At 45.0% G+C, this 27,731-nt stretch overlaps 2 protein-coding genes across 2 annotated transcripts in view; one reads left to right on the top strand and one right to left on the bottom strand.

The window, feature by feature from the left end:
• polrmt (polymerase (RNA) mitochondrial (DNA directed)) overlaps window positions 1-27,731 on the bottom strand; it is an 89,805-nt gene that overhangs the window by 36,635 nt on the left and 25,439 nt on the right. The window lies entirely within an intron of this gene.
• The window catches only part of fgf22 (fibroblast growth factor 22), a 29,571-nt gene continuing 12,911 nt past the window's right edge, over window positions 11,072-27,731 (top strand). The window contains exon 1 of the mRNA XM_086116316.1: window positions 11,072-11,491. Coding sequence (XP_085972442.1) covers window positions 11,122-11,491 — 370 coding nt within the window. The 5' untranslated portion in view covers window positions 11,072-11,121. The remainder of the gene's footprint in view (window positions 11,492-27,731) is intronic.

Below are 27,731 nucleotides of genomic sequence, written 5' to 3' on the forward strand. Positions count from 1 at the left end.
ACTAGTCGCAAACTCGAGCTATCGTCAAACATTGAGTCATAGCTAGAAGATTGGCAGATATATCGAACGCCAGTCGTCTTACTGAAGATCAGTGAAAACGCGATTGCTAAGCTCAGTATTACCGACACTTTATTGTCCGGCAGTTAGTTCTCGCCATACAGTAGACACGTTTAAATTTGTTCGTTCGTCCCTTCCTCTTTGTGTTGTCCAGCCATTTGACATTTGCAACACATTCATAGTAATGAAACGAATGTTGAACCGTGCTTGGCCAACAGGTGTCGCCAAAGGCCATTAAAAGCAGAGTAAGGTAGCGGGTACACAGACGTATTATTTGCCGCACATTTTCAATGTCAATCAATATCTATTGAATCTGAATTTGTCTAATAAAAATGATGCAGTTATTTTAATTCAGCACAGGTCCTAATATAAATTAGGATTTTGGTCTAGACGACTTATATAATCATCAGTCACGAAAGGAAATCAGTAAAATCTAATTAAACACGGCAACTGCATCATAAATGTGTGAGTGAAGATAATGCTCCTTTTTTATTGAATTGTCATTTCAAAACATAACGTTTAGTGTTTTGGCTGTACTTTACAGTGGGGATGTCACGATATCGCCGTCATGTTACGATTTTAAAAGTAGCACATCTCTGTCAAAAAACATGATTTTGCTTCAGCCAAACACAGTATGAAGTTGCTGATGGGGTAATGGTACAAACATGGTATGAATGTATGGGGCCAGTACTGGTCCTGACAGGCCCCCCCCACAACTTGGCTCACGGTGGTTCAAACAGGACCACCACTAAAAGATGCTTGATGTCAGACCCGGAAATTAAGTTTGCCAAGAAGATCCATCCTCCCATGTTCTAATCATCTTATCCTCGCAAGGGTCGCGGGCGCGCTGGAGCCAATCCCAGCTGTGTTCGGGCAGTAGTCGGAGTACACCCCACACACACAGACAAACAACCATTTGCGCTCACAATCACACCAAGGGACAATTTGGAGTGCCCTATCAACCTGACATGCATGTTTGGAATGTGGGAGGAAACCGGAGTACCTGGAGAAAACCCACAGGGTGAAAATGCAAACTCCACACAGAAAGGCCGGAATCGAACCCTGCATCTTTGCACTGTGAGGCCGACATGCTAACTCGTCGCCCACCGCGCCGTTGCCAAGAAGATGCCAGCATGAATTCTTATGATTCATGACACCTATTCATCCCAGCAACACACATAAGTCCACCAGGTGGTGGTATTGCTCTCCAAACAGTTCAGTTTCCATTGGGCATGTGAGGCACCCAGAAATGAGAATGGTACTTTTTCATTTTGTTGCATTTAGTTTTAGTATGAATATGCATATAATGACAAATATTTTTTGCTTTTTAGTGTGGCTTTTTGTGATGGCGAAAGACCTAGGGAGTTCTAGCGATGGCAGAGGAAACTATCCACTCTGGTATACAGGTACAACACTTTCCTGTTTCCTCACTGTTAAGTGTCCTCCATCAGGCATTTTGGCGAGTAGCTGATTAACTTCTGTTTTTACATGGATGACAGTTGCGATTGTTAAAATTATATTTGTCTGTACTGTTAATAAAGGCTTTATGACGGCTTGGTACAAATTGATTGAAATTGTTTTGATATTAGATCAAACTGGAAGTCAACCAGTTCAACTGTACTCTTTAACTGTTTAATCACTGTGGGAAAAAAACAACAACAACAGTGGCTTGGCGGCCCGCCGTCTTTTTTGCATCGTGGTTGGAAACATCCCAAAGCTCAACTCAAGTGTGACTCAGCAGTAAAGCAAAAGTGAATTCATCTCATTCACATCCTGTATACTTTCTGACCCCCGGCAGTCACCCCCCCCCCCAACTTCTTGTCATGCATCCATAAAGCATTCTTAAACACTTTAGCGCTCCTTTGTGTCTCGCTAGGCTGGAGGTTAACACAAGCGCTACTTGACAGAGGGAGAAAGGGCCAGGAGGGCAATGGGGGGAGTTCCTGTGAGGGAAATGAGGTCCTGGCAGTACATCTTTTCTCAGCGGAGGCAGCGGCTCAGAGCACAGCGGTGGGTGTCTGCTGCTGAGCCCTAGGTGAGGATAGGGAGGTGTTTGTTGCTACGGTTCACGAGCAGACACCCCCCCCCCCTCCGCCCCCAGCACCCTCCACTCCCGAGGCCACCACTACCTCTTTGACAGCCTCGTTTGATGTGGTCGGCCCCTGTCGGCGGCTGGCTCTTTGCGCTGGTGTGACAGTCATTGCCGGGTGACTGACTGTCAATGCCCGGGCCGACAAAAGAGGAGAAGACAAGCATTCATGGGGCCTGATAATGGCCGAGCCGGGACAAGGCTGCCATTCTCGTACACTTTGATCATGTGGATTCTTGTGCACACCTTTGTAGGGGCTCCTTATTTGTTTAGCAGATGCAGAGAGGGCTCCCTTTGAAACGGCTTCACCTGGCCACAGTAACAGGGAAACTCGTATTTGGGGAATGTTGTCTGCGATGTCGTTTGTGTGAAAAGTGCGACACGGCGCTCACTTATATGGAGTTACTGACCTTTGTCATGTGGACGCAACGACCCCTTGGTTCTTCATTACGAAAAGAAGATCCAACCTATTTCCATCGTTGCGTTTTACACAGAACCCAGCGATGCGGTGTATTGGTACCTTCACACAAAGACGCATCATCCCACAATTACATAATTACACTTTTGTATTTGTCGGGGCTTATTGACAGTACACTTGAAATGCTATTTTATCTTAATAAATCACTGAATAATGTCATTGCATCCATCCATTCACTACCGTGCTTGTATGTTTAAAGAAAAGGGGAAAAAAGAGCAGCAGGAGATAGGTCAGTTTTGCAAGAAAAACAAAGTGCCAATTAAATAAATACAAAAGGGAATGACTTGTTGACTATTAAATTAATGATTGACGATTTGGATCATTGGCGTCGTCGTGACCAATTGACTAATCGTGGCAGCCCTATGGCGCACGCCGCCCACGAAAGAGTAAAGACTAATGATGATGGAAGAACATATTGTAACATCTTTCAGTGACATGTCAGACTTTAGTTGTTTTATTTGATTAGAAATCAAGCACGGCTACTATGGGCCAGAGCCGATGCCAAAACCGAGCAACCCCAGCTTGAGGCAATGCATACACACAGACAAATTCCTTTCTCATGCCACTAACTCATTCAATCCCAGCCATTTTCACTGGAGCAACGCCCTCAATCCCAGAGTTTTACTGGATTTTGACTGATCTTGCAAGGCCCACAGAATATTTGGTTCTAATGCTATATAAACATGGCCTACCAAAATAAAGTTTGGACTCTCTTCTTTCAGCAGAAAAAAAAGTGTTTCTATCTTTTTCCGGCATTACAAAACGGCTAAGTTTGATGGAAATGACAATTCCTGGGCAAAAAAAATGAGAAAAAGAGCTTTTTGTAAAAGCATGCATTTCAATCACATGAGGCACCACTGCCACCTACTGGTCGCTTTTTTACATGATTTACAATGCAAATGGCTTATTCTCATTCACAGATTGCATCAGACCCTCCTCCTCTCTATGACGCAAAAAAAAACAGACGTACAAGTACGTTCTTGGTAGGCGGGGCCTAATTTTAAAAAGACGTTCAAGTACGTCTTGTGGAATGAAAGAGTTAAGATTGCTCCCCCCACACCCGTCATAATATGTAAGATGGCGTTAGTGACACCAGGTGGGTAAGTGGGGTGTCACACAGGGTGTCATTCAAGCAAAATATCATCACTCCTTGTCTGCAATTGGGTCCTGGTTGAGCTGGAGCCTCTCCTGGTTAACTTTGAGCTTAAAGCAGAGAACCTCCTGGAATGTTTGTTTGCCAATACTATATAGAAAAATGACTAATCCATGAAGACTAGTTAACAAGTAGAATTTTCATTTAACGTAACGTGGGTATTTTTGAAATACAGGAGAGAAAAAAAGCCCAGCACCCAGAGAAAATCCCCACGCACATTCAACACAGGAGTCAAGATTCGAACTCGGGCCCTCTCGTCTGTGAGACAGACACCCTCCCTATTTGAACACATATTTTAAACTCCAGTTTACACATGACCAACCCAAGAGTATATTTTTCTCTGACAGTACTGTGATGTCCTTTTATTTGGGTAATATCAGCCCATTTCCCCCAGGATATTTCCACTGCATCAAAATCCTGCCCAGTGGGGCTCGAGAGACAAGCGGCACATTCGGGATTTTGACATTGCGTCTACGCTTTCAAACAAACAGCAATTATGAAACATTACTCATCACATTACACACTAAATGTCTGGTGCAGTCCCATTACAAAGAGACTGAAGGAATGTTTACTGGACAGTTGTGACTCACGTTCCACTTAACAGGGTTCCCAACACAAGTGACTCATCGTCAATTACTTGGGTTGAGGTTGTGTCAATTCTGAGTAGACGAGTGCATCTTAATTGGCCAAACTCGTCTTGTCATTGAGAGGAAAGTGATCGATGTCCAAGTCAGCATCCAGCCATTAGGCCTCTCGCCACTTAAGTGGTTAATTCTGGTGCAGTCAGTGTCGGGATGAAGGAATATTTATGATTCTATTTTCGATCAAGCAGCTATCCAGTGAAAGCTTTTCACTGGATAATTACTGTACTTTAATAAGCAATTGATCTGGTCCAGTCAATACGGATATCTGGTTTCTCAGTTTCGGAAAGTTTTTAATATTTAGCTAAGAAAACAACCAAGAAAAAAAGAAAAGAAAATAAATCTGTCGTGGTTCTGTTTGTGACCAACAGGTGGCACTGCAGGCTCCGCCTGCAGCTGCACACCTGTTGGTCATTCTGTCATTAGTTTGTTTTTGTTTAAAAGGACTCCTGACACGACCATTCGCTGTTGGGTCATTGTTGCTGTTTGTTTGTTGCTGTGTGCATGTGTCATGTTTGGTTTTCTGTCTTTGGTTTTTTTGCTACTTTGATTTTGATGGACTTTATTTGAGTGAGTTTTTGGGGTTTGTTTCTCCTATGTACTCCGGTTTGTGTTTTTGTGAAATACATTTTGGTCGATCCACCCTGCTCCTCCCTGCTTTTTGGGGTCCTCCAACTACCGACTCGCAAAACGTGACAAAATCAATGGTGAAGTGTGGGTGGAGAAAAGGAGTTGGTCACCCATGGGGTGGTTGGGTGTTTTGTTTTTGTTTTTTTGGTCCTGTTTTAACTCTTTCAGGGACAACGGTTACTACAGTGGACAGCTTATCATGTTTATCAGGTTACAGGTGATCATTATTCGTGCGTGAAAGGGTTAAAATCCATCCACATTGTGTTTACCAGCCTTGTCCTATCGAGGAACTAATCTGTTTCTCTAGTCCGGCGTCCAAACTTTGATTATGGTTAAACTCCCTTCGTTTGTCGCTATGACCAACGGCGAAGTAACGACAGAGACGTTGAAGCACAGCCTAACAGGGCTTTATTGACTGACCGCTTAACAGTTTAATTTAACCCTTTCATGCACAAATAATCATAACTTACATCAGGATTTTTATTATTAGTCATTAGGCATGAAAAAATAAATAAAAATAACGTCAGCAGATGGCAACTCACATGAGGCTCCATTGCAGTGGTTGACATGTGAATAGCTGTCCACTCTAGTAACCGCTGTCCCCGAAAGGGTTCATGCTCATTCTCCGGCTAAATGGTCCCATACACGTGCAAACGTTTCCGGGTGCCCCGTTCGAAAAGTGGCGCGTTTGCCCACGATGAGCGCAGAGCAAACCTGCAACATAGTAGGTCAAGGGTAAGCAGCTCAAAACGCAAACACGCCAGCAAAGCAAGCGACTTAGCAGGCAGACAAAGCAATTAATAAAAGGGCACCGGTATTGAGGCATTGTCGGGGGCCAGGCGGGGGGTCGGATTTCAGCCGCTTTCGAGTACTTTGATGCTACAAAACAGGCCTCATTATAGAGATATTATCTCCATTCATACACTTGCAGAGGCGCTTGGATCCCTGCTGGGAAAAGATTAGGTTCCTCGAATCCTCTACTTGAGAGCATCCTACTCGGGTGGGTGAGTGGCAACTCGGGATTGGACAAAACCCAATGAAAGATTCACATGATTGAAACCAAGATACATTTGTCAGAAGACATCAGCAAACGTCGGACATTCGTGCTTTGGTGTGTACATTTTAGATTCCATTTTCAGAAGTGTGATGGTTCTCACGATCCAGTCATGTGTTTTTACCTTCTGTATTTGGGAAGATCTTTCTCTCTCTATGTCTGTGAGTTTGAAGGAATGTCCTCCGTTCCAGAATGATGATTTATTCTTTTTTTTTGGTCTTATCCCTTTGCCCAAAAAAAAAAAATGCAATTGCATCAGAAGTTATAAGATTTGGTCATTTCATCAGGATAGTCTTGCGTATATCGGTAGCGAGCATCTTGACTATCAAATTATGTAATTTATCATGCGTCACCTTAACCTCCTCGTGGAGGTTGCTCCTCCTTTGAAACGAAATGTCACAAAAATCGAAAGAAGAAAAAAAAAAACCCAAGCAGGGTCCAGGAGGATCGTCTTAAGAATAAGAGTGCCTATATTGACTACAATGGCACCTGTAATTAAAGCGTGAATGACATAAAAGCTTTGGAACTTTTTACCGTCTGACTTTTACACACATCTAAGCGGCTTAAGGAAAGGAAAGAGATTTTCGCTGGCCGCGGTTTGCAGTGAAGACATGATCACATTTCACTATTTTGCCATTGATTTGATCTTTCATGACTCTCTGTTAAGCCCAAAGTAAGAAACAAAAGGAGGCTAATGGGCTTTGAGATCTGATGACCGACAACTGGGGCCCGTCGGGAACATATGCCACAAGCTTCTCGTGAGTCAGCAATTTGTCTCTATTAGCTACAAGAAGTAAAGTGAGCATTTTTTTTTTACTTTTGTGAAGGCAAGAGTTATGATACAGATCAATAGATTGCGCTGAGTTCATTTGAGTTGATGTTATAGGAGTTTTCAGAATTGCACGGCGAGCCGGATCAAATATTCTCACACATGGCACGCAGGCTGTACCTCCGTCACCTCAAGGGGGGGTTGGTAGACCCGTCATTTTCTCATCGTTGTATTTTTATGGAGGGGGTGGGGCAGACACCAGTTCTGAGGGGGGTTGAGGTGTGTTTTGTTGAAGTCGGGGTGGGTCGTCAGCATGCAAAGAAGTGTGAAGTGACTGTCAACCATTCCCCCCCGCCCCCGCCAAGTGCGGCATGCAACCCACTTCCAGCACTGGCGGAGTTTGGCCTCGGGGTGCTGCTCAAAGGAGCCCTTTAAAAAGGAGCTAATTACCATCACTAACAGAGAGAAACCACACGTGAGCATCTTTCAATTCTGCATCCCCATGGAGAGGTTAATTGCTTGTTTTCACCTCACTTGACAAACTAAAGGCCAGTGGCATTGAGTGTATTAAAGCCATATTTTCACTAAGTGACCGGCACACTTAATGACAAGTTGTCGTTATGTTCTTAGGAAATACATGGCAATTATTGTTTTTTATTCACTCCCCCTGCCCCCCCCCCCAGTCTTTACTTGTTCTCCATGAAACTGAAGGCTGTTTCCCCTTCCTTTTATCAAGCGAGGTGTGACAAAGAAACAAGACTGGCAGTCACACACGTCACTCCATGCCAATTGGCTCTCTGCTTATTTTCAGTGTTGCCCGACATCTCGTCACGTTTATGCAATTATATTGTTCATCTGTACTTTTTTTGTAGGGCTTTTGTCTTGCGCAGCGCTGTCTACTTTTTGTCCCACGATTGGAGGTGGCACATAGAGCAAAGAATTTTTGGTCAAGTTGGGGAAAGGCGCATCAAAGTCAAGATGGCGCCCGAGTAGGCAGCCGCCGGCAAGTGCTCTCATGAGCCTTGCTTTTTTTGTCGTTTTTGTGTTTGTTTTGTCACTTTGTGTTTGTTGTTACGTCGTGTGGACCTGATGTGGACTTTTTTCTGCAGTTTTTGGCCACGACATTCATCAAGGAAGAGACTCTGTGCTCGGTGGTTGCGCCTTCTCGGCAGCATGGGTATACCAGCACTATTTTTGACTGTCGTTGCTGGACAGTCCCGGGCGCTTGTGTCTTGCACATGTAATGGGCAGCATTTTTCACAGCCCCGCTTTGTTCAACGGAGAGATCGGTGCTGTTGAACGGTCTGCGGCTGGATGGATGTAAGTCTTGAGGAGCCGACGATGAGAAGAAAGGAGCGTTAGCGCGGAGCGCCGATGCGGATTTGGAACTGGGAGTCGCGGCTTTTCGTCAATGGACGCTACAGCTTCGTGTTTGCTTTCAAAACTTAGTTTGTAGCAGACGTGTGCACATTTTCAGCATGACATCTCTGATCCACTGGTGAAAGGACACTTTGATCCTCTCCTCTTTCACCTATAACTGCTTCAGACAACAAAGTGTATGCAGAAAAGTGGTGAAGATTGCACGACTGTCTGTGTCCTATGTGTTGTGTTGTATTATTTTTGTTATTTTGACTTCAAAATGGCGCCGCGTGAGTGGCTGCCTTTCCAGCAGCTCCTATATTTTGTTGTTCGACTTCTTCCTTTCATAACTTTGCTGCTGTGAATTGGGAATTTCTCCATTGCGAGACTAATAAAGGCTTTCTTAAATCTTAAACAAACTCCGCATCTTCCCGGATGTTCGCCAGCAAATCTCACCGAGCAAGTTCAGATTCTCTCTACATCTCCTCCTGTACACACGACTCTACATTGAGACACACCATGAAGACAATCCACCAGTGGCAACAATATCCGATCAATGCAAACGGGGGCTGTCGCAAAAATGAGGCTAAATTCACAAAACATCACGCCAACCGTGGCTGTACCATCACAGACGTGTGGCAACAGTCCAATAGTGCCGACATTTTCCGCCCAGCGAAAAAAACAGGGCTCTCGCTGCGGTGAAGGCGCAAAACAATAAGCGCCAACATTCTCCTCCAACGAATATTACGGCCAAAAAGAGTCCACGATGGGTCCACACAACGTACGATGAAGATCAAATTACGAAAAAGAAAAAGGGTGGAGCAGTACAGATTAAAGAGCAAGACTGGCAAAGGTTTTAAGAGACTACCAACTCAAAGGTGCCATCTTCCATCTTTAAAACAAAGAATACTTAATTTTGGAGACCCTTCCACCTGTGCCATTTGAAAACAAGACACATTACATCTCTGGAAGTCTCTTCGTGACATTCGTGACACTCGCTTTGAGCTCTTCCCAAACTTAAGCAGGAATTTCAAATAGAATTTCAAATAGATTTGTTTTCTCCATGTTTATGCTACTTCAAGTTGTTTGACAATACCATAAATGAATAGTGGTAAGGTTTATTTAACGCTTATTTATTTTTTTTTGTTGCTAAATGAACATCCTTGCCCTACTACCGTATTTTTCGGATTATACGTCGCTCCGGATTATAAATTGCACCAGCCAAAAATTGCATAATTAAGAAGGAAAAAACACATAAGTCGCACTGGAGTATAAGTCGCATTTTGGGGGGAAATTTATTTGATAAAATCCAACACCAAGAACATACATGCCATCTTGAAAGGCAATTTAAAATAAAAACAAAATCGAAAACAACACGCGGAATAAGTGTACAATATGCTAACGTTACATGACGCATAAACAACGAACTGAGAACGTGCCTGGTATGTTCAAGTAACATATTAAGAGTTATTCAGGTAACGATAGCATAAAGAACATGCTAACAAGTTCACCAAACCATCAATATAACTCCAAATCACTAAATCCAATGGAATCTTCATCGTCTGTGTCACTTTAAAACAACTCCACCAACTCCGGAGGTAGAAGATGGCAGCGCTTCCTCTTCTACGTCGCTTAGGTCAGATTCATCGTGGTTTTATCAATACAGGTCTAGAGCGGCCTCTTGTGGTTTAATGTGAAAATAACATATGAAATGATATAATAATGTGCGAATGATTTCACCCATAAATCGCTCCAGAGTATAAATTGCACCCCCAGCCAAATTATGAAAAAAAAAACCCTGCGACTTATAGTCCGGAAAATACGGTAATATGCCAGCCAGTTTAAATGAAAAAAGCCAAAAAGCTCGGTTTTTACGAACAGAAAAAAAAATGTTTCCACGTGAACTAAAAGCCAAAATATACATTCTCAAACCTAAAAGACAAATGTTTTTTTTTTTTTTCACAAGACCCAGCCAAACTTTTCTCATTTGTTTGAAATGGTTATGAATGAGTTTACAGATCCCGCCCCTCTCGGCTCTCTCCTTACAGTCGGCCCCAACCCCACCCGAGCCAACCCCACACATCTCCCCACCCACCCATCCTTGGATGTTGCTAGCACAGCCCAGGATAAAATGCACGGCAAGTCAGCCGGAGCTCCCACTGAGCGGCGAAGTGCTTGGCTGGCTGCGCGCAGCAGAGCGTCGGGCCGTCCGCTTACTGCTTCACTGCCTCGTGTGAGCGAGCTGACACGCACTTGCCGGCTGCCGCTCACTCTGACACATGCAGACAGGCTCTCTCCCTCCCTCTCTTGGTAACACACACACACACACACACACACGCACGCACACAGTCAGTCAGTCAGTCATCAACCCTCATTCAACTCCCTCCCAGCCACGGGTCAGCAGCTCAGACAGGCACCTTGTTCCTCCCCAGCTGGAAAGAGCAGACCAGACTCGCAAGGTCCACACATACACGCGCACGCACACACAGACAGGCACTTTCACACACATTCGGATGTATACATACATATAAACGCAAACGCGCAAGCATCATCCTTTGGGACAGTTGATCCTTTTCCAACGGGGGGGCGGGCTTCGATGCGAGGAGGAGAGTGGACAAGCAAGCAATGAGAATGGAAGGCTCATCAAGTGAAGATGTGTGAGGGGAGTGGAGAAAGCCGCAAGAAGAAGATGACAACTTCTGGAGGAACGTTGACAAGCCGGTTGCAGTAGGAAGCTCTTTTGTCACCCCGATCAAAGATCCACGTCCAGGGGGGGGGTCTCCCGTGAGTGGCTGCCCTCTCCTCTCCGGACTCTCTCACTGGGACGTCTCCTACCCATCAGCATGCCTGCAGCTTGCACATTAAGGTGCGCCCTGGGAGTGTGACCCACCATGTGCAGATGGACGCCATCCGTCGCTCACCTCCATCCGCCCGAACCCGCTCCTGATGCCGCAGCCTCGGCCAGGCAACGGCCTCCCCCGCGGCCCGGCGCGGCCTCCTTCTGCCTGGCACGCCTGGCCTTGCTGTTGGCCGCCGCCGGCGCCGCCTCGGGTGCCTGCCCGCCCGGGCTAGGGCACGAGCCCCTCCAGGTTCTGGCGGGCGGCACGAACTGCTCGTGGACGTTGGAGAGGCACACGAGAAGTTACAATCACCTGGAGGGCGACGTGCGGCTGCGGCGGCTTTACTCGGCCAACAAGTTCTTCCTGTGCATCGACAAAACGGGCAAAGTGGAAGGCACGCGGCGGAAAAACTACGCAGACAGTAAGTTGTTGATGCGGCGTTCCTCGAGGGTGCCCTGTATCAGAAAGGGTGCCTTGTGACGTTCGATTTTTTATTTATTTATTTTTTTTTTATGGTCGGACTTTCTTATCTGCTCACTTTTTATTGCCGTCCGTAGGGATATCCTGCTGCTATATAATTGCTCAGCTTCTTGTGTTGTGTTTAGAGCGGGGGACGCAGGTTGCTAGGTAAGACAAGCACACTCCGGTGTGGATTTAGGCTTCTCATGGGACACGCAGTGCTGCATTTATTTTCTCCGAGGAAAAGCGTTGGGCATCAGTTGGGACGGAAAAACAAAAAGGGTCACCGGGGATGAACGTGACAAAACGGTTGATGAAAGTGCATCAATTGTGAGTAGCAGGTATGACATGGAAACACAGGCGAAGGGCTTTTTCACGTGATGCGGCGGTCACATTTTTTGATGAGGATGCTGAGGAAAGTGGCCCGAGTGTGGCTTTGCATACTTGGAAGTGCAGACCGTCCTGTTTCAAAGTCTCGCAATACCCTCACCGCTTACTCTGTTTCCATTTCCTAAACTTGTGTCATCATTTCTGGACTTCTTGAGTCACGCTCGTTGTAGTAAATCCAAGCCTCGATCATTCATTTTAAGAATGATATTTACCTGAATTATTGCTAAGCGTATCCGTCCTCCTGTCAAACCCTTGTGAATACTTTTTAGTCCAGTACTGTACGTAAAACCGGGTATGCATGAGCTCTCGCTCAAGCCAGACAGCTTGTCGTGTGCAATGCGGTTTTGAAGAGGACACCTGAGAAGTGCGGCGGCCGCACCTCATTGTGTCCATCAATGGATGTCTTTCAGACATTTGACCGGGTCAGAGGAGCCGACTCATGAGCTGACCTCGCCTCCATGTCCGTCACTCCCTGAGTGACAGGCGGCGCCCATTGCAATTCCTCGGAACTGTAATATTTATGTATTTGTTAATGGCTCTTTTTCACAACACGAGCGGGTGAGTCAGAGTTTTTCCACATGGCTACCGAGGTGGAGGAGGGGGTGGGGGGGGGGAGCAGCTGTTGTGTTCAAGCCACTCACGGGCTTGTTGCCACTGTTCCAAAGGTGTGAGTGACATTTGCTCACCTGTCCAAGCGAGGCACCCGAAAACGTCTTTTAAACCCACACCAGCTTGTTCGAAAGTCAAGTTTGCGGCGAATTATATTGACGCCGTCAAATTGGGAAGTTGAGTGTTGTCTTTCGGATTCGAAGTCATGCGCACTCACTCATCCGTTTATCGCAACCTGCCACCACGAGATAATATTTCAGTCGCGGCTTTCGAGCGTGCGGAGCAGACGCGATGTGGGCGTCATTGCAAATATTTGAGGATTAAGGGCTAATGATGACAAACATTTTCGTACGTGTCGAGAAGTATATGGAGGAGACGCATTTTCCGCTGTTTTATAGTTTGTTTGGTTATGATGGATACATTTCAACTGAACTTGGCATTTGGATCGAGAGAAAAGAAAGAAACGGATCAAATCCCACCAGTTGATCCGTTTTATTTTACTGAAATATCAAATCGTTGTTTGACATTTCCTTGGCAAAATTCATGGAGCAGAATTTTTTTTTCCTTATAGACAAATTAAAATGCTAAATAAAATACAAATTATTATTAGTCGATAGTAATAGAAGTACCGGTACACATTCACAGTCGTGAATAATTCATTCATGAATGCAGTCTATCCAAAATCTAGGCACGTAGTTAAAACACCTCGGACACTCCGTTCAAAACTAAAATGCTCCGAACTACTTCTGTATCATTTTCATGAATTCGGGTCATACGTCAGGAAACGTCTTAAATCCCGCATGACTCTTTTCTATTCTTCAATTCTTACACAATCACAAAAACACAGTGACGCTTCATCCGTTAACTTTTGGCTTGTCCAAAGAGAGGTCGCCGGAGCAAATCGCTCGCGTGATTTGTGTGAAAGTCTGAAACAAATGTTCGGGGACTCCCACTGCAGTTACAAATCATAAATTACTTTTAAGCCATGGTGCTAATCAGGTAACACGTGATCAGAAAATAATTCATCTTCAATGTTTTATTTCTTGCATCGTGGGTGACACAAGTCCAGATGAGAGCAATGAAATTCATTTTTGAGTTTCAACCCTCTCCGAAGCCTGGCAGTCATGGCAACCGCAGATGATTCCTTTTCCAAATGATTTCAAAAGTTGTATTTTTATTTTAACGTACGACGGTAATGTGGCATTTCATCATATTAGGGTTTGAAGAAATTTGCGCACAAAAAAAAAAAAAAAAGGGCATGCCTTCCTCTGCCCTTAGTTTGTTATTCAAACAGTCTGTGCGCGTGAACGGCTGGCGTCAAACAATAAGAGAAAGACGTTTTCCTGGTGTAAAACCGACCAAAGTAATTTGTGGCCCCAACTATAAAAACCCAAACCTAACACCAGTTCGAACCCTACTCTTCACAAACCCTAAATAACAGCAGCGTAAACCAATTCCAACACAAGTGTCAAACTAAAGACCCGGCGGCCAGAATCGGTCTGTGGCCCGTAAAAGCAAATCATGTCCAGTGACTTGACTTTTCTTGCTAAAAAAAAATCGAATATGTCTTCACTTTAAAAAAAAAAAAAAAACATTGCGCACTAACAAGCATTCTTTTGTGATGAATTCCCCCTTTTAAAATAAATCGAATAATATTCGGACAGTTTTTACAGGCCTCTGATTTCAAAATCAATTCTTCATCAATTTGTCATGTCATATCAGGCGATCGTACGCTTATTCCATTTCACAGTCGCAACGGCCCTCCAAACAAAACCCATAATTATGATGTGGCCCGTGACAAAAAATGACTTTGACACCCCTGCCCTAACCCTACCGTAACTTCAGCCTTTCATGCACCCTGTAACCTGATAACATGAGAAGCCGTCCACTGTAGTAACCGCTGTCCCTCAAAGGGTTAAACGCCACTAACCTAAACCTTAAACCTGCTAAAACCAAACCCCGAACCCAATTCAATTCAAACCACAAGTGCTCCGAACCCCAAACCAAGTGCGGACACCCGAGATAGTTCGAGAAGTCATCAGCCTTCCAACTTCCCCAACGTGCCGTGGGGGGAAGGCGCGGTGGGGTGGAATTTGGAATTCTGAATCTTTGGAACCAGAGGGCAAATTATGGTGCAGGTAGAATCCCGAACGTTACCCCTGAATTACTCTAATATCTAAATTTTTCATTTTCAACCCTCGCTCACAGCATTCCTGCTTGTAGCGGGATTGGTTTCAGAATCCTTTGTGTCACGACTTGGTTCACGTCGGCTGCCGTCCTCTCATTTCCTTCGCGGGAAATATCTCTTTTCTAGGAGGGCGTGCACGGCAAGTCGAGCCTTGCGCCAAAGCCTTGTCAAAAGTTGGGAACGGGGAATGTGCGCTCGCATCTCAAAATGCCACACGAAGCTGTTGAATTAGCGACAATTGGAGCCCAGGCTTTTGATCAGACTTCAAGTCTATTGACCCACACGATTTCTTGATACTGATACGCTCGCGCGGCCGTAGATTAGAGTGGGAGGTCGTACATATTTGATGAGCACAATGGCGAATCGGATACCAAACAAAACTCCGAGCCTCCGCTTCCACAACAGCTGCTTGAGAAGTCGACCCATCCTCTATCCCCTCCGCCTCGCACTGCTACGGGTCTTGTCGCCCTCGCTTGCACGCCACTCAATTTTTCCAGCACCCTCTCAGGTGCAAAAACAGTTGGAAGTAGTCAACAAGCGATGTGCTAACTGAGGTCTGGAAAATATTGTATCAATCCCAGCGGAACAGTGGCATGGAACAGCTGAGGGAAGAGGCCACAGGGAGGAAAAGTGGCATTTGATGAGGGATTGAGACGCGTCGGATAGAAGAGATTGTAAACAAACTAACAAACAAACAAAACGCTATGTGTGTCTTCAGTTACAGATGATGATAAAAGGGCCTTCAACTTCAGATTGATGCGTTTTTTTTTTTGTCAGAACCAGGGCGGTCTGTCAGCATATCGCTTACCTCTTCAAAGTGCTCGGAGAAAGAATTGCCTACCTTGCCTGTGCACACATGCACAAATGTACACAAACATACACTCAAATGCACACAAACACAAAGGCTTCGGGTTTCGGCGGCCTAATGGTTATTAACAACCGAGCGCGAGATGTGAGCTAACCTCTTTGGTATTTGTGAATCAATGTATTTCAAAAGAACTTTCTCAAAAATGGATGGAAGATTCTCTCTGTTTTTGATCACCACCGTCACCGACTTTTGCAATCTTTACTATGGCCGGACCATCCGCTCGTTTCGTATTAGCACTAGCGTTGCTGTATCAATTTTAGCTTTATTCAAACAACACCTAAGGACGATTTATAGGGTGCGATGAACCTAACATTTGAATGTGGGGACGGGGACGGGGGGGGGGGGGTTTAAAAAAAAAAAGGAAGTACCAGGAGAAACCCTATGTAAAGAACATGCACACAAGAAGGCAGGAGTCTAGGATTTGAAACCCCCAATCACACAAATGTGTGTTAGCCACATGCCACTCATGTATCCAAACACAATGCAATGCAACCATTTTCATGAAAATACATTATGTATAAGATGTACAACAAATACAGTTCCGGCACTATGTAACGTCGGACTATATCTCACGACAGATGGACTCTTACCACTCTCCGTCGCGGCTTAAAAAGTCAACCATCGAATAACATGCGCCAAAACGGACGTCAAACCAAAACATGCGCACCAGCTAAAAAAACAAGTGTCGCGTGATCGCTGAAGTTGCTAAAAATAACACCCTCCTTCACGTGTTTTTCTATTGACACGCTTATGTTGGGGGAAAACACACACCCGGTATTTACAAGAGGCAGGTACGCATCATATCCTGTTCCAGGTCACAGGCGGCTAATTAGACAGCTGTGAAGCCCTGCCCAGCAACGGCGTTATAATGAGTTGTATTAACAAATCGTAAAGCTGAGAAGTCATGACATTTTTTATTTTTTGCAAGTACGCAGTTTTAGGTCTATCGAATGGTTTGTGACACGACACAGGGTGTATTCGAGTTATCAAAGGATTGATGATGACATGAAACTCATTCACCCCGAGCAATAAGGCCTTGCTGTCGTTCACCAGACCAGCTCAGTTTTTGATCCGGCGTCCAAGGAACTCTTCCAGTCAGGGCGTTGTGTTGACGAACTTTCCCTAAATGCGCAGCAGCATCTCTCGGGTTTTCTGAGTTCACATTTGAGTTGGATGGCGCCCAGCGTGTGAGTGCAAGCGGGGAGAAGTGAAGTGTTGGGGGAATCTTCCACCCTGATGAAATATGTTGTGGAAATGACTCAAACTTGTTTTAAACATTCGCCAAGCACTTTCGCTGGGACAAGTGAGGTGGTGAGATGATTCTCAGAGTGTCAATCTTTTATAATGTTTATTTGGCTCTTGGTCGCACTGGTTTTGAGAGTCTATACTAGCTGGTTTAGGGTGCCTTTGAGGAGAGGTCCCCAACCTTTTTGTTTTTACGTTGCCAATTTTAAAGCACTGGCACTCCCGACAAAGATGATTATAGAGTAATTCAACATTTTATGACCAGATTTTTTTTTTTCATTTCAAACAATGTTACTCTACTATACAACAAATCAAACTACTGGCTCTGAACTACAAAGAAATGGAGTACTTAGGGAAAAATGAAAACATCTTATAATGTAAATGGACATTTTTTTTTTTAAAGTCACGATCCTACCTACCCACGGCGTTCGCATCATTGCTACGTGCAAACGTGACACGATTCCTGCTTTCATCCGGTGGCTGCCGGCTAGCTGTTAGCGACTAAACTGCTAATGTTTACGTGGGCAGGCTGTTCAAACTCTACTACGTTGCTACTTGTTCAAATATTTCAACAGCCTTCCTCCGCCATGTCACTCTGGAGATATGGTGGAGGAACTTCTCTTGTCCATAATAGCTTTGTCTTCGGAAGTCATTGCTACCCATCAGCTGAGCGTTTGGATGTACGTTTGCTCAATTTGTTCCGTTCTGTTTACCGCTTCTTTTTTCATTGATTGGCGGATTCTATTTATTTCAGCTTGCAAACAAATGTTACAAAGGGGGGGGGGGGACTCCAATCCCCCTAGTTGCGCACATTGGTGTCAATGTGCTCACAGCTCGCCGCTGGTCACGTAATGTCACGAATCACGATCATATAACCACTCGGCCCTCTTTATATTGCCCTTTGGAAAGTAATCGACGGGCTGCGTTTGACCGACACTCAACAAAAACAAACAAGAAAAAAGATCTTGGTCTGTCACTGGACGGTCTGGTAGCGGTCCGTGGACCGGTGGTTGTATTCCACTGCCCTCAGTTGATCCCGAGCCAATAGAGAGCGAATGTGAAGAGGACTTTGAGTCAGAATTTATCCCGTGCCAGGTGCACGAAGCATTACACGGTCAATGGCACTGAGACGATTCTGTCCGTCATAAAGGGGAAAAGATTATGGAAAACAGGAGTTTTTAATAGCTTCTGTAGACACATGTTTTGCTCTCTGGAGTCACACTGAGTTTCTCCACCCATGACATGGCAAAAAAAAAAAAAAGAAAAAAAAAAAAAAGAAATCTAAACTCTCCATTCAGTAACAGCCAATTGTATCCGTGAATCTCCAACTTGTTGGGGAGTCTCCCCTCACTATGTCTCTGACTGCAGTTTGAACATACTTGGCTGTACACAGCTGCACTTTCTCCAAAGCCAATTGCGCAGTGGAGGTTTATGGGTGAACTTTGCGTTTCATTTGCACGAGACAGGACAGTCTCCCCGAAAACTGGCTGATCTGAACAAGGCCGTTTCAAGAGGGTAATGAAGTATGGAAGGAAATGAAAATGATTCGGCCCACAATATTTACAAACTGCAAACGCGGCAACATAGTCACTGACGGCGGCGTGGTTTCCTCCATACTCCAAAACTGTGCCCCTGCGTCACGTCCGATTTTGGCTGCGATTGTTGAACTCTGCTCGTGTATATCTGGCGGGTTGTCTGCCACACATATGAACTTGGATTTGCGTGTCTTTATACACATATGTCGTTTTTGCCATAGAGACTAAAAATTACATGATTGTATGAGGGTGCCGCTCATACAAGGACTTCCTGTACCGCAAAGACCAAGATCCCTCCTCGATAGAACCTTATCTGGTCTTGAGTTTTTGCACGCCTTTTACGGCCAATATTTGGGTTTTTAAAAGGGCTCGTCGAGACGCACCAGTAATTCGTCCGAAGATCAGACAGGAACGCGTGACTCGCTCACGGTCTGGAAGGAAGCACCTGGTTAAAGGAAGGGCTTTGGTATTTCGCATCGGCAGACTACGTATGTTAATGAGGCACGAAGAAGGGCAGGGGCGTGCTCTGCTCGCCATTGAGCTGGAAATGAAAGGCTACGGGGAGTACTGGAGCCTTTCCAGTTGCTCATTAGGCATTATGTAAGCTTTTCTCCGGGGTGTCTCCAATGAGAGTTGATATTTCAAAATGGTGGGGTGGGGGTGCGCCATAAATCAATCATGTCACCATCCCCGTGACCTTTTTGCCTGCCAGAAGCAGATGATTATTGACCCTTTGCAAGCTGTTCCCAATATAAGAAGTTGAAAAGGAACAGGCCGTTCCGGGAACATTGAAGGACAATTGTCTGTATTGCTTTAATTAGTCGAGCGTCCCCTGCTTTCTGCCACCAGCGTGCTAATATCGTGAAGGGAACCTCGAAATGTAGCAATTAGTAGCGAACAACATGAGTCAGTCTGGCTCCGGCTCCTCGGAGGGATTTACAGGGTTCATCATTGGGTTTATAGTCCGATTTTGGCTCCGGCACTCAATTCCTTCATCGTTACATCCCGTGGGTGTGAAGGTAACACAAAAGAGACGCAACTTCACAGGGTTGCCAGCAAGACGCTAGGGACTTTGGTTAAAACAACACTGACAGTTTGGGGGGGGGGGGTTAACCCTGTGTAGCAATTTGTTAATGCTTTAGAGAATAAAGCATGTGCAAAAAGACCTTTGAAACTTTGCATATTCTTTCGGAGAAAACTAAAAATTCCCCGCGACTAACAACTGGAGTCCACAAGTTCCTGCCGTTTTGATTTAGGCGGATTGGACACTTTTGTAACCAGCCAGCATTTATCACACAGCGCAACAAAGAAAAGCGCGATAGTAAGTTCAAACTATACATTTCGACATCGTCTGTTGAGTCACGATGTGATTTACGTTATCTCGCTTTGCCACAAACCTAAAAGGTCGAATCTACGGAACCGTTCATCAATGTCAATTATATCCACAATTTTCATATCAAAAGCAATCGAACAACATGGCTGAGAAGTCTTGGTTTATCTTACCATCCACAAACAAAAGTCAAACCAGAAATTTGTCATTGTGCTTTTTAGAAATGATTTAAATGAATGCTCTGGCTATGGGCGAATTTTACTTTATTTTTATTTTTATTATTAATTTTTCTTCCCTTGCTGTGGATAGTATGACAAACAATGACTTCACAGTTCCAGTTGCAGAGGGGGTCGCGAGTATGCGTAGCCCCACGCGCGCCTCAACGTGCATGCAGTAAGTCAATTTTATTATTATTATTTTTTTGGTATGGCGGTCCGGCCCTGCTGGAAGCTGTTACCACATTTAACCATTTTTATCACTAGTTAATATTGATTGATAATATGACATTTCTGGGCCATCGAGCAAGGCCTTAAACTTAATGCTCCGATCCAATAAATGTTTTTTTTTTTGTTTTGTTTTGACGCACTACTCTTCTCAGTACCCTTTGGATATAAGAGCTACAAGTGACAAACTCCCACATGCTACACGCCGGATAACGCAAACACCATGGTGCATTCAGGGCACGTTCACAGCGTATGGAACTTGCAATCGCACCGTCCCGCCCTGCACGTCAAAAGAAGCCAAAACCGAAATCCCAATGAAATTTTGATGAATCGTCCAGCCCGACTAACAACTGCACTTAATAGCTTTCACTATGTGAGCCTGGCACTGGAGAGGAATAGGAATGCCATGCACCTGTTGCCCTAAAGACAGACATTCCCCCCTCCACCCCCCCTGCCCATTGTCTTGTTTGATTTGCTCCATGGTGGAAGTAATAAGAGTCAGTAAGACGTTCTTATGTGTGACATGCAGGTTGATCTTTCGTTTTTCTTTCCTGTTATTATCACAGGTGCACACGGAAGATCCATAAAGTCCCACTAGACTTTAAACACTCTCTCATCGCTGGTGCGCATAAACTTAAATCGAGCTGGCACAACATGCAGGATAAATATTGACTTGCTGTCAAGCAATCAGGCCATAAAAAAAAAATCGACTTTATAGGGCATAAAGTGCAATCGATGTAAATTTGGTGGAAATCATTCACCCCTCAGGTGAATCAATGCAACGTCATCTCAGGAGATTTTTTTTTTTTTGGGGTGGGGGGGGGGGCGTTTGTTTGCTAATCACGCTAGTTTGTAGCCACAAATGCAAACCAGAATTTTTTTTTAACATGCAGATAATTGCGAAACTTAGTTCCATGTTTTGGGGATTTGTGGTTTTTATGCACGAGCCTGCAGCTGCGCTACCAGATTTGTGTGGCTTTAAACAACACTGGAAAGTGTGTGTTGTGTGGGGGCGGGGGGGGGGGGGGGTCGGCCATGAAATATGTGGGCTGCTCCAAACATGGAAGATTGTGTATTTGGTAACTGCAGCATAATGCCGAGAATAGGTGAAATTCCTTTTCAAAATGTAAAAATGCCCGTAAAGTCGCTGAACAGTTAGTTGAGCATATTGACTGAGACAAAAGTTAACCCTTTCAGGGAGAGCGGATAGTAGAGTGGACAACTTATCGTGTTATCAGGTTACAAGTTATCATTATTAGTGCGTGAAAGACTTAAACTTTTGAATTGGTCAGATGTGAGAGCATGTCAAAAGATTGCGCCGTTTTTGATTGTGGGGCAGCGAAAAGGGGAGCTAAAAAGAAAATGACTCCAATGCATGGAAGACATGAGGAATGGCACTGCCCGTGGAAATGCATCATCCTGCAAACAAATTCAATGTGCTAACTTTCAAACCAGAACAAATACTTCTCATCTTTGTATTCTTCTCATTCTTTTATTTTATTTTTTAAATGAAAGTGAAAGTGATAGGATGCTTTGGGTGCAGTCTATACTCATATTAATAACACGTACATAGACACACAAATCTTTTTTTCCCATTTCCCACAACACCTCGCTCACGATCTTTGTCTTGTTTTTATTAAAAAAAAAAGACCTTAAAAAAGTGTAAATGCTCATATAATATGCCAAGGATATTTATTGCAACGTAACCCCCGCTTTTGAGGGAGATGTACTGCCCTTGCCTCAAATCTGCCATTCAGCGCACCTCCCAAATTGGGTGGCACTGGGCACGCAGATCTCCGCTCGCAGCTTTAACTTGTTTGTAGAATCGCACGGCGGCCTGCATAAAACGCTCCCATGTGCCGTATACGTTTGGTTTCCCAGCGCTATCCTAACGTAGTGAGGCGGAGTGAATCATCAAGAAGATATTGAACGGAAATGCGATGCGCATGATCCGACATCCAACTCTGATCTGCTTTTTATCTCTACTTTGCCAAAAAGGAAATCTCTTTGAAGGTGTCTACACTTTGAATGCATGTGCCTGTGTTTATACTCGTGTCGTTGCAGGAGCATGAAGTGCACCCTAAACTGAAAAAAGATGTGTGCTTCCTCTCCCAAATGACTAATTTGAACCAGACGGTAACTTGCCATCCGTTCAACGTACGCGTGCGTGCGTTCCAAATGTGAGCGGGTGTTTTTCCCATTTTGCAAGGGGACATGCTCCTCATTAGGAGACACGCTCGCTCGTATAGCACGAAAATGTTGTGCTGGGGACAGTCAGCCATCTTTGTTCTGATGCCTCATTCCCATTGACTTGCAGAGTCAGGTTGCCAATTGTGCAGCTCATTTGAAAAGTGACACCAACTTCTCTCTCGACGCCGTTAATTTTGCGAAGGCATATCTGTTCTTCCTTTTTTTTTGGAGGGGGGCAGGCAGATTACTTATTTGTGTTGGTCAGTACTTTTCAAGCCATCACCGCCTCCCTCCTGCCGTCTACCTGACCCGTCCTCTCTCCCCCGTAGCGGGTGGGAAGCAGGTCAAGGCCGTCTGGCCAGTGGAGCAAGTGACAGTTGTGACAGAATCCTGACCCCTGTCACCTGCCTGTGCGCCCCCGTCTCATTTAAATAATGTAAATGTGGGCCGCGGAGTGTATTCCATGTCATGTCTGCGCTCATGAAGCGGAACACACCTGTGTATCACACATACGCTTCAAGGTGGCAGTGATGTTGAGGGGCGGGAAGAAAGAAGAAAAGTTTCATTCTTGCACTGACATTGAGCTTGGAATGCTGAAGTAGGGAAAGCTTGGAGAGGGCGGTGGGACGCAAATTTTTTGATCAGATGCCGCAAGCATTTTATAGCACAAGCAATGGTAGCTCTTGATTTGAAAAATAATAATCCCTGTATGCTTAAACCATGTTGGTTAGAAATTGCGGATATCAGCAGGGTTCTTCAACTGGCATTGATCAATAACCAATAAAATGATGAGGCCAGGCCAGCAGACTACAAACTAATTGACCTCAGCCACTTCAATAATTTGGTTCGAATTCACTACATCCCTCGATCTAAAGTTCTTGTTGTCACATGAAACTGCAGTGCCTTATAAAGAAGATCAAGGTTAAAAATTGTAACGGTCAAGAGGTGAAGCACCAAGTGGAACGTTGACTGTGAGTCATCTTTAAACTAATCCAAAATCAACAGGATTCTTCTTACTTCCTGCTTCTCCAAACGGAGAAGTGTTGTACACTACAAATATAGTCAAGTCAAGTCAAGTCAACTGTATTTATAGAGCACTTTCAAACAGCCATCGCTGCATACAAAGTGCTGTACATGGAGCAATTTAACATATACAATAAACAGTAAAACAAATCAGTAGTAAAGACGGTAGAAAGCACCAAACAGTAAAACCAAGAACAAATCTAAGTCATGCTGAGTCGAATGCCAAAGAATACAAGTGAGTTTTGAGGAGGGTTTTGAAGATGGGCTTGCCAAATGTTCAGTGGGAGGTCATTCCAGAGAGAGGGAACAGCAACAGAAAAGGCTTGATTAAGCTGTTGTAGCTTAAAAACAAAAACAAAAAATGGTTTAAATCAGGGGTGTCAAACTCATTTTTGCCGCGGGCCACTTTGTGGTTACGGATTCCCCTTGATGGGCGTTATGAATTTTGGGAAACCATAGAAATGTTTAATCACCTCCACATATTACATACACAGCGCACAATAAATTAATGGATAACTAGTTTTAAAATCAGAAGTCAAGAATAATGACTGTTATTGTGGATTACATATGACAATTTGAAATTTTGTTTCAGACTTGAGCAATTATGGAATTTGACATGCTTGATTTGCTTTCTCGGGCCACATAAAATGATGTGGCGGGCCAAATTTGGCCCCCGGGCCTTGACTTTGACACCTGTGGTTTAAAATATTGCTCGCCCGAGCTGCACTTCAAGGAGCTGTGGCTGTTTGTATTCCAACAAGTACAGTAGGACACAGTGCCCTGTCAAAGCATTTGCTATCCGTCCATCCATTTTCGGAACCGCTTCACCTCACTATAAGCAATTCGCTTAGCCGTCGCGCGGCTTGGCAGCCCTGCTTCTGTTGATGTTGCCTCCGCCGTCTACGGCGCCTGCCAGACCCGTGAACAATACATGGAGTTCCGGGATGCGTGAAGTCGCTCTTACTGTCATCCAATATTGATGAAGTCCACACAATTTTAGTATCCAGCAACTAAAGTATAAGTACAGCTAAAAAGGAAAAGGTCGTAGTCAGTCGTAGTCACTCTCTGGCATCCGAGCGGCCGCCTGAAGCAAGCCCCCCACAGAGTCGGCAACACGGTGCGTCAGGCCAGGTGAGGCCGAGAGCGCCTCAATCAAGTGAACGGGACCTAGCACGCAGTGCGCACGCTCGTCAAAGTCTTCCACCCAAGGATCAAAATTGATCATAAATGTGATGTGTTTTGAGTCGTGGAGACTTTGGCTGGTCGTACTTTTTCAACGTATACTTTTTCCCCCCATTTGAGCTCTGGTACATAAAGCAGATGGATTCACAACTAATGCTTCCCTGTTTGCGGGCCGGCCTAGTCCTGTCGAGTAGCAGGGGTCCACTGTAGTGGAATTTCCCTCGGCGCAGGTGCTGACCCGCCGCTGTTACAGCTCCGATAACGATCTCCGAAGTCTTTGTACCACCATTCCACGTCAGTGCGGTTCATACCGACCAACGACACGCAACAACGATGGCAAAGTGCAGCCAGCGTAAAAGAGGGACCGCTGACGTACAGTAAAGTGACAGTAATTGACCCTGGGAGAAGATTGCAGGAGAATCCGATGAACGCCAGGCTCGGAAAAGCGTAAACAAGCCCTTTGTTTTCCTCTGATTACCTTGCCCACGTCCTGAGTCTGGGCTGGACTGCCAACGAAAAGCAGCCGCAGACGCAGCAGCGGCATAGCCAGCTTTCTGCAATTTAGCGGCAAGGGGTGGGGGTGGGGGGGGGGGGGGTTGACCTCAGACTAATGTGGATTCCACCATCGTGGCCACTATTCCCAGGGCAGCAAAGTGCAGGAAACTGCAGAAGCCACGTGAGTCACAAAGCTCTCAGCGGGCAGATCTGCTCGTAACTATCTGTGAAGCCTTTGATAGGCGGCCGCTGGCTTCTTGTGGATGTAATGCATGATTTGGGGGCACTTTGCTCTGCCCCCCCCCCACACCCCCTCCCTGATTAAAGAAAAGGCCTCTTTAGTTGGGAAGATTGGTACCACACAGGCACACACTGTTGGCCTTCGTTAACCTTTTTCACCCCCGCTATCCATCATTGTAGCCCGCTTCTCCCTCAGGTTGTCCTCTAGTTTTACACCCCCCATATGCTTGTAAATTTGGAGTTTGATCATCAGAGGGGCTTCCCAGAAGTTCCTTTAAGTACTGATTGATGTGCCGTTAAGTACAATCACATCTTGTAAAGGGGGGTGGGGGGGGGGGGGGTGTTCAACAGGACGGACAGGACGTGTGCGCTCATTACCGCTTGATGAGGGGGGTAAATACCAGCACAATTCATGTTAAACTAATAGGCTTTCAACCTTTAAATCAAGGGACATTTCAGTTTTTATCAAGCCCCGCAAAAGGGCTTTTTCGCTTTACATTCAAAAATTCACCCAATTTTGCAGGTGCGTTCATAAATGTTAATGGAGGGGTCTTGCGTGTGAACCCCAATATGTTACTTTCAAAAAAATCCAGCACTTGAATCCAGTTTTATTTTGTTTGGTAGGCATATCCGTCACAAGTGTACCCACACACACACAAAAAAAAAGCCGCTAAAACCCATCTTCAGAAACAGGAAGATTTTGGATTGACATTTTGGTGTGAAGCAGCCATTTGCGGGCCACTTTTCACTATTTGTAGGTGGCCTTCGAACGTCAACGTGTCCTACAGATTCTGTCCAAATGCTACTAAACTTAAACCACTGAGATGAGACAGATTGGAAACAATGAGTGCAAGAAATTTGTAGTTTAAATCTTGGGGCATGGACGAACTATTGCAGCAAAGTTTGATGACTTGCTATAAAACATGAAACTATAAAAAAGGTCATAGCTCAACCAAATGGCATGTGCCTGGTGGACATTTTGGGCCCCCTGGCGTCTTATCTACAGCCAACAGTCCCGAATTTGGGTTTGTTTTGGAGTCAGCCGGTCTTCACTCAAGTTTATCCAGTTGCTCCAAAACGCTGCTGCTTACCAGCTAACTGGAGCACGTAGGAACGAGCCCATAACTCCAATTCTGGACTCTCTTCACAGGTTTCCTGTATATTTTAGAGTTAATTTTAAGATTATTTTATTTGTCTTGACATTTTTAAATGGTCTCGCCCCACCTAAGCTCCTCTACCCCTCCTCCTCTGCCCAGTGCTTCAGGTCAACATACCAGACACTACTGAAGGTACCAAGAACTTAGTGGAGCATCAGACGGGATTGAGCTTTTTCCGTTGTCGGTCCCTCCCTTTGCAATGACCTCCCGTTTAACGTTAAGCAAACTCCCTCTCTGTCCATCTTTGAAACTCCTCTTTGACTTTCGAGTCAGTATGAGACTCGGCATTGTTTTAGTCTTTTATTGTGTTTACTGTTTTTATGTTTTAATTTATTGTTTCAACCGTTCTTTTTAGATCTCTGATTTTGAGCGGCGGTTAGTTTTGAAGTGCTCTATAAATAAAGTTGAGGTGAGTTGAGTTGAGTTGAGTCAAAGGCATTTTGCGTCTCCTCCCCACTGGCAGAAATCAGTGCAATAACTCTCCCTCCTGTTGCTCTGAGTTCCTCCAAACTCTAAATAATGTCGGAACACCTTCCAAGTTAAGACAAGTGTACATGTACGCTTGTGAATATTCTCATTTAACCGGGTCATTTCATTCTCAGGGCATTGAATCAATCGCAACCGGACCGCTCTGTTTGTCTCAGGCTCCCTTTTTACAAATCAGTGGAACATTAACTCAAGAGTTTCCACCCAAATGACTTGTTGACAGACACAAGCCTCACTGCAAGGCGTCTGCAAGGCCGTTTTTATATTCCAAAAGACCGATACCTTTCGTGGTTGGGGCATACCTCTCGCTTTGGGTTTTCCACACCAACTTAGGCTGGTGCTGTCCTAACAAAACCTTGATTCAGGAACTGATTAAGCCTGCTCGGATGAGAGACGAAATGTCTTCTAAGACAAACGAGGTAGTACAACTGCGATCGATGCAATGTCCCGAGGACGATTTAAAGATGCAAAGTCCATTATTGTTTTTAGAATTGTGGAGTGTACCTGGATCAAATGCGTGCAGGCCAGCTATGGACCATAGCTGGCCCACCCCTGCTCTTGAAGGTTCCCTCCGTTATTTCAGTGCAAACACACACGACGACAACTTCAACCCCCTCTAAAACACACACACACACACACACACACACACACACACACACACACACACACACACACACACACACACACACACACACACACACACACACACACACACACACACACACACACACACACACACACACACACTTGCAGCCCGCTCAGACCTCTCCAGATGTGGATTGCGGAGTACTGGGTCAGTCTGACTGGAGGTAAATCAGACG

Source organism: Hippocampus guttulatus, chromosome 7 (genome assembly GCF_054856545.1).
Source record: "Hippocampus guttulatus isolate MCC_2025c chromosome 7, RoL_Hgut_1.0, whole genome shotgun sequence".
Taxonomy (NCBI): domain Eukaryota; kingdom Metazoa; phylum Chordata; class Actinopteri; order Syngnathiformes; family Syngnathidae; genus Hippocampus; species Hippocampus guttulatus.